Below are 19,103 nucleotides of genomic sequence, written 5' to 3' on the forward strand. Positions count from 1 at the left end.
GTTAAAGAAAAACTCTTCTCAATACTCTCACAAAACGTTATCTCTGGATAGATTTATGTGTTATTCTTGAGAAGCTGCACTAACTGATTCTTTCTTATCTTTAGCAATTAAAAAGGTAGTCTTCTCTAGTTTCCAATGCATCTGCATTCCTGGGTCTATCAGTGATCTTAGGATGAAGCTGGGACGCAAAATTTACAAAAGTATTCCTTAAAGAGAGAGATCCCATATGAGGTTATGTTTACTATCTTTAATATAATCAATCATGATTCTTCACCTTTGTGATGCTTGCTATTCTTTGTTCTGTGCTTATAAAAAGGAAATGAACCTTTAATTCTGGGTCTTTAGTGTAAAAGGAGACAAATCATAGATCACTTTATTATTGGTTTAAGTGATTTATTAATAAGCTTATCTTACTCAGAGAATTGTCTCCATTTACCTTTTTATTAAATTTCACATATAACTTCCCTCCATTTCTATTTGAGTTTGATACCACTGCTGTAGTCAGTAGCATATGCAGATTTCAGTAAGCATTTAACAAAAAAAAAATCTTATATTTTAAACAAGATGTGCTATATGCTCTAGATTATAATATAATTTGGTGGACTAAGAACTCATTGAAAGATTAGATTTAAAGAGTAATTCGTGAGTAGATGTCAATTTGGATAGTAATCTGTAGTGGAATATCCCAGATCCATACCTATGTTGCTAAACTCTGTGATATTTAATCATTTTAATTAGTAATTTGAAGTCATAGCAATTCTTAATAGTTTCAGATGACAAGAAGTTGGGAAAGATATCTTGATGTTAGGTGACAGGATTTAGATCCAAAAAGATCTTGACAGGCTAAATCATTGGGCCTAGCTTAAATCACATTTAAAACTTAATAGTAGCAAATATACACTTGGGTTCAAAAAGTTTAGATTGAAAAGGCATGTTTAGACAAAAGCTCTTGATCTAGAGATTAAATATATTGCTTAATATGAATTAACAATGCAACATTGCAGCCAAAAAAACCCTAAAATTATCTTAGACCATATTAAAAGAAGCAAAGTTTATAAAGATCCTAAGTGAAAAGTGAAAAAGTTCTGATCAGAGCACACTTTAGATGCCATATTTTTAGAAGGCCATTGATCTTACTTTCCACATTTGGACTCTATTCTAGGTGGTTGAAGTTGCCAAAAGGTGTACTTCTGATTAAATGGATTCTTGTACTTGTCATGGCTATTTTAGGCTTCCCACTGGGCCTTGACATCCTTTAGAATACATTCTTTTGAGCTACCTTTGATATTTTGTTAGAGCTATAGGACCAGAAATACAAATTTTTTTCCGGAACTTTATTGACTTCCTCTGATCTTCAAAGTTTCACTTGGAGTTAATTTCTACAATCTTCCAATATAATAAAAAAACCTTGAGGGGAATTAGCAGTGTATTACTGGCTATCTAAAGGTAATTAGGAGAAAACCAGGAAGGATTTATATACTGTACTGTCCTTAAAACTCTTCTTTCCCTATGTAATCCCTTAACATAGAAATTTAAAATTGATTTGCTTGGGTTTATTTTTCTCTACAGTTCCATGTCGCCCTTGCAGTGACACTGAAGTCCTCTTAGCTGTCTGCACTAGTGACTTTGGTAAGTAAACACTGATTTTACTAGTGTTTGTGAAATTCCAGTAGTATTGCTCCTAATTTATTTATCTAGGACACTTATTTACTTATCCAGATAATTCAGGTCCTTCTTATAATATCATGTAACAGCTAGATTTGAAACTTTGAGACTCCCAAGGGCATTAAAAGTAGCATGATGTGATGTTTGAAGGGCTGGTCTTGAAGGACAGGATAATCTGGGTTTATCTCTGATACATATTATGTGCCTCTCAAGAAACTTAACTTTTTCTGCCCCAAGCAAATCTCTAAGACTAAAATTGGAGAACAGTTGCTCATCTTTATTGATTGAAAGAGTTTTTTCATTAAGGATTTTGCATTTGAATGAAATCACAGGTCTGAATCAAAATAAAAAAAACATATTTGGGAGATACCAAATGGTATCCATGCTCACTGGATTCAAGCTGGTCTTGTAGTTCATCTTCAAGATTAGAAGAAAATGAGGCAAGACTTCTGGGTTATGTGAGCAACAAAATGGTGAACTAGACATTTTCTCCAATGCCAGCAACTTCTCAGACCTCTCCAAAACAGAAATCGTTTGCCAAAGATAAAGAGACTTCAACTCTTCCTGGTCCAGGACACCCATAATCCAAAAGAAGGATTTAAAAAGACATGCCCTCCAATCCCACTAAAAAAAAAAAAATCAGGAATGAGTCTCATTCATTCTGAGCTCCACTTAGCACCTTTCCCTATTCTCCCACACTGTTAGCAGTATGGCTGCTTTAGAAGATCTAAAGGCACAACACAGACTTATATTAAAAAAAAATCCCTGATTTCCCCCTCTCCCCCTTTTCTCTTTGCAGTGCATGGAGAAACTGGCTCCAAGCTGTGGAAGTTTGCTCATGCTTTAACAGCCACTTAAGGAGCTAACAGCTCCTTAAGGAGCTAAAGTCTGCCAAGGGATACAACCTAGAAGCACGGTGCTGCAAAGTTCTGAATTGCAAGTACATAAATAGTCTTAGTACTTCATGTGCTGGACTAGAAAACTGAGGAGCAGAAGGAGTAAGACAGATCACCAAGATGAAAGACTATATGGGTGAGGTAGAGAATGAATAACTCAGAAGTCATTTGGGACAGTTGAACTATAAAATGTCCATTGTTGGAGAAGACGGAATTGCTTTGAGATCTGTCCCCCAAGGAAAAGATAGAGGGAAGAGAGTCAGAAAGTGAGTAGTAGAAAAAATAAGGAAGAAGAAAACTCAAAGACCTTAAAGATAATTACTTTCTTGTAGATGTCTTTATCACAGCAGTGGAATCTAAGAACATGGAATCTAAGAATCTAAGAACAACACACTCTTCCTGAATGGTTTAAAAGAGAAATGGGGATGTTAAGAGCAGAATTTATATCTTGTAGAGCAAAAATAATCAATAGAATAGAAAAACTGGAATCTATCATGATATATCTTATTAAAAAACAAGATTAAAGAAATAAGAATATAATAGATTCACAATGCAGGGAAATGAAAGACTACTTAGAAGAGCAGGAAAGCAATAACATTAAAAGAAAATACATTCATTGTACATGCGAAACATGCTGATCTCAAAAACAGAATGTAAACTGATCTCAAAAATAGTATGTAAAGAAACAACCTAACAATCATAAATCTGCCAAAAGAATATGACAAAAATCCTTAACACCACAATGAAGGAAATAATAGAAGAGAACTACTCAGAACTTCTAAACATAGAAAATGAAATTTCAAACCATCAGGAAAAAGATCTTCAAATACAAAAGAAAGGACACTTTAACATTAGAAGACTGTTCTATACCCACTAGAAAACAAAAGGGAACATAATAATGTGGAGCAGTGGAGACCAGTATGCAGCCCAAGGTGACCTATTCAGCAAATCTGAGCTTAATTATGCAGGGCAAAATATGGACGTTCAATAATAAAAAGAATTCAAAACATTTTTGTTTTGAATACCAGAAATGAATACATTATTTCTCAAATACCCCAAATAATAAAAATGTAGGAGCAATGAATAAATGTAGTGCAAGAACAGGAACAGCAACAGAGGAACAACAGAAATAATAAGACAATAAAACTTATTTCTAAATGTATGCAAGAAGATAAGGGTAAAAGAGAAACTCTAGTAGAATTAACAGTGGAGAGGCAGGTAGGCTATATTATGGACAGAAACTGGTTCCATATAGGTCAATACATACATACATACATACATACATACGTGTGTGTGTGTTTGTGTGTGTACAAAATGTATGTATGTATGACATAGGTCCCTGCCTATAGGGGAATTCTTTTTCAGGATATTACATGGGAAGGTAAATAAAAGAAAGAGAAGGGAACAGAGAATTAGAGAGAAGTGAGTGATGTATGAGGGTCAAAAAAGGTCTTCCAGTGAGGATAAAAGTCTTCAGGGGAGTGGGTAAGGAGGGGGAGGAAAAGAAAGGAGGTATTACTTTGGAGATGGGATGTGATTCCACTGATAAAAGCTCCTAAAAGTGACGAGTGGTGAGTAAAGAAATATGAGGACCTGCACTAGATGAAGCTTGAGGGATTTGGTGCTTGAAAAGTCTAGTAGTATTGGGCATAGGAGAGTTCGAAACTGGGGGCATTTGTCATACTGAGAGAGCACTGACACAGGGAGATTTCCAAGCAAATGTAGAAGGTGGGGGGAAAGGTCAACCAGAGAGGCTCTAAATCAATGATAGAATGCATAATCAAAAGTTTGGTGGGAGAGAGGGGCTCTATCATGGAGTAGTGCCAACTATAACAACTGTAATAATTAATATTATTCTGAAAATAGGAAGAGAATACATGAAGTAAACCTACTAGCCAGTAACAAAAGAACCTAGAGAGAAGAGCCGAGAAAGTATACTTGGAAGCTTTGATTAAATAAATGAGCACAGAAAAGAGAAATCACATATTATAGGAGTCATGAACTGGAAAATTAGGGTCTAGAGTAAACAGAGAAGATGGATAATCCTTATTGAAAAGAACAAAAAAATGAACTTAAACTAAGGAACTGGACTAACTGAAAGGGGACAGAGAATATCAAACAAGAAGAGTTAGATCAGGGATATGGAAAAGAGAGCCAGATGGAATAGGACCACCTTTAAAAAAAAAAATGAAAGTAACTGAAAGAACTTAATACTGTGTTTATAGAAAAAGAGTATGGCAGAAATAGAAAAGCTTCTATAAATAATAGTAATGCATATAGGATAAAAAGGGAAAGGGTTGATGTGAAAAAAAATCTTTGTATCAAATTTACCTGATAAGAGTTTAGTGTCTAAGCTATGTAAACTATATGTGTGTGTTGTATTTATATATGTATAAGTGTATCTGTATACACATATACACATGACTAATCACTATTCTCCAATAGATAAATGGTCTAAGAATACAAACTGTTCTCAAAAGAACTTGGAAGTATTCACAACCACATGGAAAAATACTCTAGCTAATAATAAAAATAAATAAAAGCCAAAAAAAATCCTGAGGTTTCAGCTCATATCTTAAAAATTGACGGTCAGTATTATAGAGGTTGTAAAAGAATAGCACGCTAATACATTGTTGGTAGAACCATAAAATAGTATAACCATTTTGGAAAGTAATTGGAAATTGCAAAAAAACCCAAACCAAAACAAAACAAAAAACAAAAAAACAAAACAAACAAACAAAAAAAAAAGCAATGACCATACCTTTTGAATCAGAGACTCTGTTACTGAGTTAAACCCCAAGGAAGCCATTTTGAAGAAAAAAGTCCCCATGTACTACAAAATATTTATACCAGTGCTTTGTAATAGCTAGAAATTGAAAATGAAGTAAATGCCTATCAATTGGGGAAGGGCTAAACAAATTGTGATATGTGAACATAATGGGATATTAATGTGCTATAAGAAATGATCTATATGTTGAATACAAAAAAGCATGAAAAGTTCTATATGAACTGTGCAAAGGGGGTAAGTAAGCAGAACCAAAAAAAGGACATATACAGTAATTATGAAAATATAATGAAAAGAACTACATACTAAAAAAAATCAAAGTAAATGTAACAAAATTGTAAAAATCAAGTAGGACTTAAATGAAAACAACTTCAGTTCTACCCTTCTTGAAGATGGGAGGCTATACATTATGCATATTTTTAAACATTTTCAATGTATCAGTCAGTTATGATGTTTTTTTTTTTTAATTGTAACTTTTTATTGACAGAACATATGCCTGGGTAATTTTTTTTTTTTACAATATTATCCCTTGCACTTACTTCTGTTCCGACTTTTCCCCTCCCTCCCTCCACCCCCTCCCCCAGATGGCAAGCAGTCCTATACATGTTAAATATGTCACAGTATATCCTAGTTACAATATATGTGTTCAGAACCACACAGTTCTCTTGTTGCACAGGAAGAATTGGATTCAGAAGGTAAAAATAACCTGGGAAGAAAAACAAAAATGCAAACAGTTTACACTCATTTCCCAGTGTTCTTTCTTTGGGGTAGCTACTTTTGTCCATCATTGATCAACTGGAACTGAATTAGATCTTCTCTTTGTCGAAGAAATCCATTTCCATCTATCCAAAAACTTCTAATTGTCATATGGCATACCTCCCTGGGACAGAAAGGGATACACGGGAAAGGGGCCATGGTAACAGAAAACTTATTTTTAATTTTTAACAATGAAACTTATTTTTAAAATTAAAAAACAAAATGAGAATTATAGTCTATTTTGTTTTAATTGTTTTGTTAACTATTTTGATTTTTTTTTTACAATTTTAATTTGTTAAATGACATTTACTTGGTTTAAGTGCTTAGCTAGTAAGTGTTTAATCAATGCCTATTGACTAATTGATTATACCCAAGAAAGGCTATTCAGCAAGGGTGTAGCATTGAGGCTTTCCTACTGTTGTCCATGCCAACCTGCAGATCAAAATCTTGAGGGAGGAGGAATTTCCCTGGCTTCCTAGTCAGCAAAAATCTATTTCATTATTGCCTGAGCCAGTTAAATCTTGGGGCCAATTTCAATAACTTTTAAGGAAAAAACCTGGTTTTTCCTATGTGGAATAGGGTGTTAGGAAAAGACTATGTTAGCCTACATGACAAGGTTCTAGCAAATATTGCTTTCAGCACACACACTCACCATACTTTTGGTATGTTCTTAAGAAAAAAGTTTTAGTCACTCATGACATATAGAATGGATATCACCTCTGAATCAAAATTATTTATGCAAAATTCAAAAAGCATGTACTTGACCCAGTGTTGAATTGTGTCTGCCATTGATAATAGTCTGGTTGTAAAAGAACTAACTTAAACTTTTTTCTAAGAAATGAGACTAGTTTATTCTTATACCTCTGAAATGAAGGATGGAAAGTACATTTTCTCAATTTCTTTCTGGGGCCAGGTTTAAGTAGTATGTGGTATTTAATTTATGGGTTTTTTTGTATTTAGAATTTTATGTTTTCCTGGTTTGCTCTCTTTACTCCTCATCAATTCAATTGTTTTCCTGGTGTTGCTTACTTTACTCTGCATCAATTCATGTCTTTCTATGCTTTTCTGAAGCAATAGTATCTTTGAGTATGAGTTTTTTTCTATTTCTATTATTTCTTGATCAAGGTATTTCATTTTCACTTTATTTCTTTCTTAACTGATCATATTTTGCCGTGTGTGTGTGTGTGTGTGTGTGTGTGTGTGTGTAAGTGTAATTGTATATAGTATCCTAATGAGGTCATATTCTGTTATCATGGCATGGAAATGGTCTAGAATTCTTGAAGATGATCCTAGTAGAGCACACATTCAGGCAGATCATAACAGGCTAGAAAAATTTGGAAATGGATTCAGTAATATGCTATATCTGCTATCCAAGGATATGATCTATTGTCCAAAAATCAATGTAGCTAAATTAGAGAAGTTTGTAACCAGATTAACAACAGGATTAATAGTTTGAGTCATGGCAACTCATTCACTAAGTGATCCTATCATGTAGTTCTTTGATTCTATGATCTACATCAGTAGAGAGAGTATCCACAATAGTAAAATAATAGTTCTTTTGAGTGTTGAAATTATAGGCTTATAGATTTAGTGCTACTTACTTGATTTATCATTTCATGTCCCCACAGAAGCTATTCTAGGCTAGGTAATTTGATAGTATAGTGGATAGAGCACTGAGTCTGGAATTAAGAAGCCTTGAATTCAGATTCAAACTCGGATACCATATAATTCTGGCAAGTTGCAACTGCTAGCTGCCACAGTCAAGACTGATCATACGTGATTTAGTAGCTTCCATAGAAAAGGATTAGAGACCTAGAAATATAATATTCTAGAAGACAAAGGAGCAAAACTGAGTATAATCTATCACAGGGAAATGGACATTTAAGGAAATAGAGGACTTTCAAGCATTCCTGATGAAAGGCCAGAGCTAAATAGAAAATTCAATATGCAAACATAAAGCTTCAAGAACAACAGAAAAGGTAAACACAAAAGTGTAATCATAATGGTCTCAACAAAATTAAATTGTTTACATTCCTGTATGGAAAGATGATATATGTAACTCCTAAGAATATCACCATTAGTAGGGCAGTTAAAAGGAATTTCTATCTCAAAAAAGAAAAGAAAAAAGAGTGAGAAAGAGGTTTGTACTGGGAAATGAAAAGAAATAGAATGGGAGAAAATGTTCTCATAAAAGAGGTACATAAAGACAATTTTTAACATTAGAGGGAGAAATGGGAAAAGATAGGCAATGCTTGAATCTCACTCCTATTGGAATTGGTTCAAAAAGAAAATACATACATACTTAAGTGTGTACAAAAATATAACATCCAATAGGGAAATAAGAGAGGAAGTAGGTAAGAGAAAGGATGATAAAAAGGAGAACAAATTAAGGGAGGCAATGGTTAGAAACAAAATAATGTTTTGAAAAGGGATGAGTTAAAAAGAAAGAAAGGGGGAGAAACAAGAAAATGGATGGAGGGAAATGTCTAGTAATCATTACTGTGAATGTGAATGGGATGAACTCACCCATAAAATGGAAGTGAATAGCAGACTGTATTAGAAACCAAAATCCAAGAATATATTGTTTTCAAGAGACACTTTTGAAACAAAGACACACAATGTAGGTCTTGAGCAAAATCTAATGTGCTTCAGCTGAATTTTTTTTAAAAAGCAAGGTTAACAATTATCTCAGACAAAATAAAAGCAAAAATAGATTTAATTAAAAGGGAGAGTATCATAGCAATAAAGTAATATTAAAACAATTTTAGGGCAAGTTTCTCTTGATAAAGACTTCATTTCTGTAATATATACTGAGAATAGAATTGAGTCAGAGTTGTAAAAATAAGAGCTGTTCCCTAATTGATAAATGGTCAAAGGATATAAACAGGCAGTTTTCAGAAGAAATCAAAGCTACCTATAGTCATATAAAAGATGTTCTAAATCGCTGTTTAGAGAGAGATAAAACACCTCTTAAGATACCACCTCATACTTACCAGAAATGACAAATGCTGGAGAGGAAAAGGGAAAAAAATCAATACACTGATGTATTGTTGATGGAGTGGTGAACTGCTCCAACTATTCTGGAAAACAATTTTAAAATAGGCTTAAAGGGCTATGCATAATCTTTAACCCAAGCAATACTACTGTCAGCTCACTATCCCAAAGAGATCAAAGAAATAGGAAAAAGATCTGTATGTACAAAATTATTTGTATCATCTCTTTTGGTGAAGGCATAAACTGGAAAATCAAGGGAATGCTTGATTTGATTTGAATTGATGAAACTGGGGAGTGGCTAACAATTATGGCATAGGATTGTGATGGAGTAGTATTATGCTGTGGAAAGGGGTGGGGAGGATATTGAGAAAAAACATAAAGCTTTATGAATCATTGCAAAGTAAGGTGAGAAGGACTGGAAGATCATTACATAATATAATAGTAATCGTATAATGATAATCAACTGTGAAAGACTTAGCTATTCTGATCAATATCATGAGCCAAGACAATTTCAAGGGATTCATAATGAAAAAATGCTATCCATTTCCAGAAGAAGAACTAATGAACTCTGTGTGCAAACTGAAGTATACTTTTCTGACTTTATTTTGCTTTTTTTTTAATTAGCTAATTTGAAAATGTTTTGCATGTTTTCACATGAATAATTTATATCATATTGCTTGCCTTTTTAATGAGAGAAAAGAATTTGGAGCTCAAAATTTGAAAAATAAAAGAATGTTAAAAATAATTGAAATTTTAAAAAATGATATCTCCTCTCTTCTCACTCAACTCTTTAAAAACATTTAAATGTTATTATTCAATTGAAACTGTCTTCTCCAAAATTAGCAATCTGCTGCCTTTGACCTTGTTAATTATATATCCTCTTACATAAACTTTCCTCTCCTTTTTTGCCACTATCCTTTTCTTCATTCCTCTCTTACAGATTAATTTCTCCATCCCTTTTACTATTTCATTATAAATATCATAAAACATATATTGTATTTAACATATACTTTAACATATTTAACATGTATGGGACTACCTGCCATCAGGGGAGGGAGTGGAGGGAAGGAGGAGAAAAGTTGGAACAGAAGTTTTTGCAAAGGTTAATGTTGAAAAATTACCCATGCATATGCTTTGTCAATAAAAAGCTATAATAAAAAATAAATAAATATCATACATACCCTTGCTATGGGTATTTCCCAAAGTTCTATCCAGATCATCTTTTCTTTTCTATATTTAATAACCTCATCAGCTGCATAGGTTAATTATTATTTCTATGTCAATGACTTTCATTCCTGCATCTGATTATTAGACAGTTTGAACCGAATATCCTGAAAACATCTCAAACTAAAATTGTCCAAAATAGAATTTATTTTCCCTGCACTTGTCTCCTACAACTCCTTTGCTATTCTCAACTTTGCTATTTCTGTTGAAGAAACCATCATTCTTCCGAGGCTTCTAAGTTTGTAACTTTTTTTTATTACCTATGAATTCTCCCTCTCCTTTACTTTACATATCCAGTCAGTTGCTAAGTCTTGTTTCTACTTTAATAACAGTGCATACATCTTCTGTATATTCACATAACTATGACATTAGTTTAAGCCTTTATCATCTCTCACCTAGATTACTTCAATAGCCTCCTAATTTTGTCACCTTACCTAAAGTCTTTCCAAACACGAGCACTGCCTACATACTTCTGCCAAAGTAAATTTCTTTAAATGCAGGTCTTATCATGTGACTCTATTAACTCAGTCATATATAAACTTCTTTATTTAGCTCTCAAATACTTCAGTCTTACTTCACCCTACCTTTTCAGCCATATTAAATGTTAACTTTATTTCCCACTATCCCCCTCCAATTTAGTTTAGCCATCTAAACTAGCCTATTTTTTTTTTCTGTTCCACCAATATCATAGTCTCTTTCTTGTGCCTTTGCATTGACCATTCCCATTATGGGAATGTATTTTTTCTTCACTTCTGCCTTATAGAACTCTTTTTTGTAAAGGTGAAGCTTAAACACTACTTTCTACATGAAACTTTTTCTGATTCCTATCCCCCAATTGCTAGTGTGTTCCCTCCTATACCATTTATATAACCATAGTGGCTTTACTTACTTTGGATTTATTCTGTAAATACTTCAAAATATATTTGTTTTTACCCCCATTAGAATGTAAGCTTCTTTTGAGTAGGGATCCTCCCTCTCTTAGTAGAAGCTGAAATGAGGACTCTTTTAGCCTAGATTTCACTTTTAGATGGGAACTTAATGTAACCTGTGCTATGTAGGAAGTAGACTAAGTTGAACTTGTTTGTCCCCTTGAGAATAATATGATTTAAGAGGAAAAACTCTAAAACAGCAAAGTGTGACAGTGCACAGAGCTTTAGATCTGGAATCAAGAAGAACTGAGTTCAAATCCAGTCTCAGACACTTACTAGCAACGTAACTCTGGGCCACTCATCTAACCTCTTTGCTTCATCTATAGAATGGGGATACACTGGAGAGGGAAATGGAAAAGAAAACATCATGGACAAAAGTTTATGGGGTCACAGTCATACATGGCTGATTGAACAATAAAAACAAAAATTCTGGAGGTGTTAGAACAAATGTTTTTACATTTTTTTTCTGTCTACTTTAAAGGAACTATCCTTTTGTAAAAGATAATCAATATTAAGTTTGGTGCTAGTCATTGGCCTTCTGACTATGGAGGAAACTCAACCAGTGGGAACTCAAACCAGTGGCAATAGAGAAAATGATGAGTCAAGATTCTTAGGGTACTCTAGAACCATGAGGGGAAATATATCCTACCTGAGAGAAAAGACTAATATAAGCTCACTACATGTGAGCTACACACTTACTACAAGATAAAAGTGATGCATTTGCCTTTGCAAGAGAGAAATACTTAACCTGGAACTTTCAGTTTTTGTTGCCCTCATTTTGGAGATCCTAGAGAAATGAACAAAAAAATGGAGTGGGAGAGATGCTTAGACTGGTCCCATCTTTTTTTTCCCCCTGGTGTGCATTTCCTGACAAGTCAGTTCTACTGAGGTGGTTTTTGCCAAATGTTGCATTTGTTGCTTCATTCAACATTTAAAACCCTGAGCTCAGATTTCCAGATTCAAGAAGCTTGTCTGAACTTTCAAAATCACTAAGTTGTTTAAAGTAACAGAATGTCTAGATATACTCTTCAACTGGTCTCTTCAAGGTAGATCATTTTCCTGAAAGCAATTCCCTAGCATTTTTTTTATCTGAAAAGCTACCATTTTCTCCCTTATATCTTGATGTCAGAAGGAATTTGAGGCAATCTTCATATATTCTAGACCCCATTGCATAAAGGTTTATGGAATGAGATAGAATTGTATGATGAATAGGATATTGGACTTGAAATCAGGCAGACCTGATTCAAATCCCACCTCAAACACTTAATAGTGTTGTCATCCTAGACAAATCACTTAACTACTTGTATGCTTTAGTTTCTTTATTTGGAAAAAGCTTGCTGGGCCTAATAGCCTTTAATCTAATATTTCTTCCAGTTATAAAAGTCAGTGATTCTTTTAATGCAAATATCTAAGTCTTATTTACTTTTAATTTGTCATTAGTTACTAAATGTGTGCTATGTTTAAGGCCTTCAAAGAAGCATAAAGTCATTGTTCCTACTTATAAGAGTTTCTAATGTTTTTGACTTTTTTCTCCCCTTTTTTCTTTTAGTGGTAAGAGGATCCATCCAGAATGTAAAAAATGAGCCAGAACAGCAAGAATCTATCATTGACATCCATGTCAGTAAACTGTACAGACAGAAGAATAAAGTCTTTCAGATTGTGGAAAGCAGTAAAAGCTGGCAAGGACAGATCAAGACATTATTAGAATGTGGAGTGAAACCAGGAAATGGGGATTTCCTCTTCACAGGCCGAATGCACTTTGGGGAGGCCAGATTAAGTTGTGCTCCTCGTTTCAAAGACTTCCTAAGGATGTATAAAGATGCTGAGAACAAGGGCCTGAATCCATGTGAAATAGGCACAGTCTGAAGATGAATAGTTAGATTGGAAATCTTTCTTTCCCACCCAAGAAAACCTCATTCCACCTGCACTTATGCCTGACAAATTCACTGTCATAGTGAATACTATTAATTTATTGGCAAGCAGCTTCCAGAGGAACTAACACTTGGAAGGCAGGTCTCATGGGGTCTCTTTGTAATATCAGGAACTGTTATACTAATAAAAGTACAAATCAGATTGGATACCATGTACCCCAGATTTTTTTCTTAACCAATTAAAAGTCTTGAAAAATCCAAACTAAATTGTTACATTTTAAGGTATTTTTCATTTAAAACAAACTCATATTTTAAATAAACTACTTTTATTATCTTTTAATATCATTAAAAATCCATAATATGTAGTATTTGGTCTGATATAAAACTTTAACAACAATGCTTTGTAAAAAGCTTAGTGTATAATTTGAAGCCATTTCTTATGACAGAAATTTATGGAGTTACACTTTTATTTTTTTAATGTTTCTTTTTTTAATTTTAATTTTAAACTATGATTGCCAGCCACCATCATCTTTAGGTTGGTAAGTTTACATTTCAGAGAAATAAAGCTCCCTAGATTTGTGAAAGTTGTTTGAGATTTCTTTTCTTTTCCCTTATCTCATAGAGCTCATATTTATTACTTATTCCTCATTGATGGCCATTTATAATAATGGCTATACATTTCAAGAATCCATTCACTAGAAAGCCTACTTTGAGATGACTCAGATAAAGTGGAATTAGAGTATTTTATTTTCTGAGCCTATAGAGACAGGCTACCCAATTTAATTTACCCAACTTTAAGCTACCCAAATTATTTTGTACACTTTGCCATATTAATCTTTTGAAAATAATTTCAGAAAAAATTTCAAGTACATTTACTCATGTCTTGGACCCAGTGTTGAGTAGTTATGTGGTGAAAGTCCCCTAACAACAGTTCTTTTATTGTGATACCTTACTAATGCCTTCTACCCCAGAAACTTTCCTTTGTCTATATTTATAATTTAAAATTTTTTCCATTCACTTCTTCAAAACTCCCAATCCTCTTAGTATGGTAGGTATATAATGCTACTGTTTATTGAGCAATTGTCTGGTAGGATACAAATAAAATTTCAACCTTGTTTTACATCCTTTGTGCTCTGTGGAATGTTATAGGCAACAGACATATTCATCCTAATTTCACCCCCCCCCCCTTCTTTCTTGAATTAATTGTTACTGAAAGTCTGTTAGGTGACACAGCCTCCCTGGCCACCTTGGTTACACCTTCACTCATTTTCTTTAACTTACTAGTTGAGGCAGCAGAACTGAAACTCTCCTTGTTCCCTAGTGCCACTTGTAGACTCTTCCTCTATTTCCATCACTCAGTAATTTCTTTGAGGTTCATGCTATTCATACCTATCATCCAATTAAAATCTTGCTAGCTGTAGTCTTTAGACACCTTTCCCTCATGCCTCCCCCAGTTCACTCTTCTTTCCTCAATTGTGCACAACCCATTTTTCCCTCTTCCTCATTTCCAACCCTCATACTAAGGGAGATTTTGTTTGTGTAAATGTATATATGTATGTATGTATATACATGTATATATATGTATATATACAAATATAGACACTCCCTCAAATACCATAATTACTCAGTTCTTCATTCTTCCCATAATTTATACCTCCATTCCACTTCAATTACATACTTGGTCATCTGGTCATATACTTGATTTTACCATCACCCACAAATACAACACTTCCATATTCAAGAATTCTGAAATTGCTTTATCTAACTATAATGTATTGGCTTTTTACTTGTCCCTTTTGCATTCCTTTACAAAAACCTATTCTTCATCTTCACTATGACCTCCAATTCTTTGATCTCTCAATTTTCTCTCAAGCGATTTCCCTTGTGCTAGACATTCTTCTCTCATCTTGGTGAACCAATTCAACTCAACATTGTCTGGAAGACAAAGGTACCTCTTGAGTACCTAGCTTGCTTATTTTTCCAATTATACTTTGCCAAGTCTCAGCATTCATTACCAGCGTCCATCATATTCAATTCTATGCATGTACTGCTGAATGGAGAAGAAAAATCACAACATTCTGATTGGGTCCACTACAAATTTATTATATAACCACAACTGGGTCATTGCTGTTGCTAGGCAATCCTTGTATGCCTCCCTTATCAACTTACTGTCCCCTTCTCTTAGAAATCTTTTCATCTTTCCCTCAGACCTCCTATGCTCTCAGTCAAGAATCTTGCTTCTTGTTTTACAGAAAAAAAGTTGAGGTCTTTTACTGTGACTTCTTTCATCTCCTCTTCCTCCTGTCACTAGTAGTTTCCTATCACTCAGACACCTTCTGCCACTATTTCCTCCTTCATTCCTTGTAAGGGTTAAAAAGCCTCTAGGAGCAAGGAATGCAGTTCAAGGCATGTGGGAGGACCTGAGTGATGAGACGTACTGAGGCACAGGTGAATTCCATGTGGAGGTGGGGCATAGCCCCAAGAGCCGTGTCGACCCCAGGTACCACATCTCCCTCCTTAGTGCTCTCAAGCCTAGCACACTTCACTCCTTCTCAGGCCAATCCTGTTATGCCAGGTTCCTAGAGGACCTCCTCTTCCCCCAGATCCTCAGCGGGAAGGGGGGGGGAGGGGATAATAAATATATCTAAGAATAAAGTCTCTTTCACTTCATCCCTGCCTCCCAATCGGTCTGTCTCTGTGGGATCTGGGTTGGTGCCCAAAGACAGATAAGTGTGGCCTAGCCCTACCATCGATGGACAGGCAGTTAAGAGTAGCTCTAAGAGGCGCTATAAGGTTAGGGTAGCGTTAAGAGACACTACAATTCCTGTCTTACATAATATTGTTTTTATTCAGTTCTTTCAGTTGTATATAACTCTTTGTGACCTTGTTTGGGGTTTTCTTGGCAAAGATCCTCAGTGGTTTGTCATTTCCTTCTCCAGCTCAATTTACAAATGAGAAAACTGAGGGAAACTGGGTTAAATAACTTGGCCAGGTCACATAGTAGCAAGAGTGAGGCCAGATTTGAACTCCATAAAATGTCTTTCTGAGTCCAGGTCTGGCACTCATCCACTTAGTCACTTAGCTGCCCTTCTATATAATGGAGTAGCCTTATTCACCTCTCTGTCTACTCAAGTGATCCCATTCCATTCCATCTCTTTCCCTTTTAGCACCTCACTCTTACTTATTTTCAATGTTTTCTTTCCCTACTGTGATGACCGGGTTAGCACTCTGGATACCTTAGAATCAGCCGCAGTCAGGATAAGCAGAAGTCTTTGATCTTTATTCTTTGTCTTTAGGGGTAGGATTGAATTAGATGGAAGCAGAATCTCTGAGACCTTCCTTCTTCGTTTCCCACCCAGAAGTGACCCTGGCTAGTCTTACTCCACCCCCTAGTCCCTCCTACAATTCTCTGTATACATCAATTATAGAGCCAGCACAGGATAGTGGGAAGGGCCATTTTCCAAGCATATGCTTATAGAGTATTGTCCAATCAGTAATTAGCCTTAAGTGCTTGGTTGTCCAACCTCAGTGGGTGAACTCAAGAGTTTCAGCCTACACTCTACTGCCTACAAACATTCCCATGTCTTCCCCGATCCCCAATCCTTACTTGATTCTTCCATCTTCCCTATCATCCTATATCTTATTTGCCCTTTACAGCTAAATTTCTTGGCAGTGCAGTCTATAATAGATTTCTTCACTTTTCTCTTATTGTTTTCTTAATTTCTCACATTCTGGCTTCCAGCCTTATCACTCTACCAAAAATGCATTCTCCCACCTTGCTAAAGTTGCTCTTAGTTACCAAATTCAATGGCCTTTTCTCAATCCTTATTATCCTCCTTATCTTATTATCTTATCTCTAGGTTCTCAGTACATCAGTTTCTCCTGGGCTCTTAAGACTACTACTTATCTGATCATTCCTCCTCTGTCTTCTTTGCTGGATCCTCTTCCAGATAATGCTCTCTAATTGTAGATGTCCTTCAGGATTTTGTCCTGGATCCTTCCTCTTCTCCCTCAATACAACTTTACTTGGTTATCTCATATCTAGATTCAACTTATCCTGCCCAAATTTTGCAGACTTCCAATCTTGTGTCTACAATTTCCTTTCAGACAATTCAATTTGAACATCTAGTTGACGTCTTAAACTCAACTTGCTCAAAACAATTATCTTTTCCCTAAATCTATTACCTTCCTTATTACTTTAGAGGGTTACTTCCAATCCCTAAGGCTCACAACCTAAAAGTCATTTTTGACTTTTCACATAATCTCTTACATTTCAGTTACAACGTATTACTGTGGTGTTCTCTTCTTTTTCTATAATATTATGGTTCTCTCTGGGAGCAGGTTTCTTGGGGAGGTTTTCTGGAGGCAGCCTTAGTTTCAGTTCAGAGTAATAATCACTCCAAATGCAGCCAGGTGTTAAAAGTTCAGATCTTTTATTACTTCCTCCAAAATAGCCCTGTTAATTTTCTTAGAGGCCTATCTCTGTTTGGTTCCAAGAGCTCTTGCAGGTAGTCCTTTGTCACCTCCAGCTCAACTCCGACTCCTGGAAATCTTCTGAACTGACTCCTGGCTCTAGCTCAACTCCAACTTGTGGCTTCTGAACTGACTCACTTCACTAATTCAGCTCCTTTTTATGCTTTTTTAGAGGTGTGAACTCAAAGGTTGACTCCTCCTCTGAGAGTGGGATTATGGGAGGTGTGAATTCACAAAGTTACAAAGTTAACTGTGTATCTTCTGTAGTTGTGAACTCCAATGTGTGAGCCGATGTGTGAATTCTCAAAGGTGTAAACTCAAGCATTGTTTCTATCAATACTTAATACCTTGTGAGGATTTGCTCTAATGTGTGAACCAATAAGCATTGTATCAATTCCATCGAGTTAACACGAGAATTCTAACATCTCCTGCTTTTTTTTGATTTAGAAGATAGGTGGTCATGACCTCCCTGACTTCTCAAGGAGGTGAGAACCCCCCAAAAGAAGGTGAACCCATCTTCCCTGACAGCTTAAAAAAGAAGTAAAAACACCATAAAAAAGAAGGTGGTCACACTCTTCCTGACTTCTCAGGAAGGGAGATGAAAACACCAAAGGAAGTAGAAAATCAAATCAGATTAGTGGGTTTCTAAAGGGGCTCACTTGAAACAGGTATAAAACAAGGTGTACATAAATCCATCGGTATGGGAGGCGTTACACATAATTACATAAAATACATAAGCACGTAGCAATATAACACAGGCTAGTAGTAATGTAACAAATAACATGAATCAACATGAGAATTTACACATGTCCATAAGTCCTAGAAATAGTCCAGAAGGAATCCATTGTCCATTAGTTCATGTGCCAGGAATCCAATAATTCCTGTAAGCTTTGAAGTACTGCAATAGTCTCATCAACAATTTTTCATCTCAAGGAATCCAACGATTCCTGCTGGTTTTCAAGAACTGAAAGAGTCTCATCTTGTGTTAGTGAATCCAATGATTCCTGAAGATTTTGTTCTTAGGTTTTCTCTTTTGTTTTGAGGTTTTTCTCTTTTTCTGTTTCTCTCTGATGGACAAGGTGAATACGGCTTGTTGGCACCCATTGGATTCCTTCTCCATCTGTAGAAATACAAGCAAACCCTCTTTCCCAGGCAGTTAACCTATCTAATTCCCTTCTATTTACCACTTTTGGGATTTCTCATCATCATCTGGCAATTACATTGGAACCGTTTGCACTGGACACTGCCCTGTTGGGTTAAAAAGTCTGTATTCTCCCCAACTGTAATCTTTCTGCTGGTTGACCATGTAATCTCTTTGTGCCATGTGATTACTTTTAGGCTGATTGATCACATCAGAGTCCTGACCTTCTAAAGACTCTCTGGGTGTCCCTCAGCTGCCATCATGCTCCACCTGTCTTTTGATTGATATCTTGGATCTGGGTTCTGCCTTTCATTTCCCTGTGTCAATCTACATTCAGAGGCTCAGTGAAAGCCTCAATTACATTTTGGA

The 19,103-nt window shown here is 35.3% G+C and overlaps 1 protein-coding gene across 3 annotated transcripts in view; it reads left to right on the plus strand.

The window, feature by feature from the left end:
- Window positions 1–13,192, plus strand: part of METRNL (meteorin like, glial cell differentiation regulator) — a 97,819-nt gene extending 84,627 nt beyond the window's left edge. For all 3 annotated transcript variants that reach the window (XM_031968467.1, XM_031968468.1, XM_003768871.4), the window contains 2 exons: window positions 1,570–1,629; window positions 12,799–13,192. In XM_031968467.1, coding sequence (XP_031824327.1) covers window positions 1,570–1,629; window positions 12,799–13,115 — 377 coding nt within the window. In that variant the 3' untranslated portion in view covers window positions 13,116–13,192. The remainder of the gene's footprint in view (window positions 1–1,569; window positions 1,630–12,798) is intronic.
- Window positions 13,193–19,103: the final 5,911 nt, after the last annotated feature.

The sequence above is a fragment of the Sarcophilus harrisii genome, chromosome 4 (assembly GCF_902635505.1).
Source record: "Sarcophilus harrisii chromosome 4, mSarHar1.11, whole genome shotgun sequence".
Classification (NCBI taxonomy): Eukaryota; Metazoa; Chordata; class Mammalia; order Dasyuromorphia; family Dasyuridae; genus Sarcophilus; species Sarcophilus harrisii.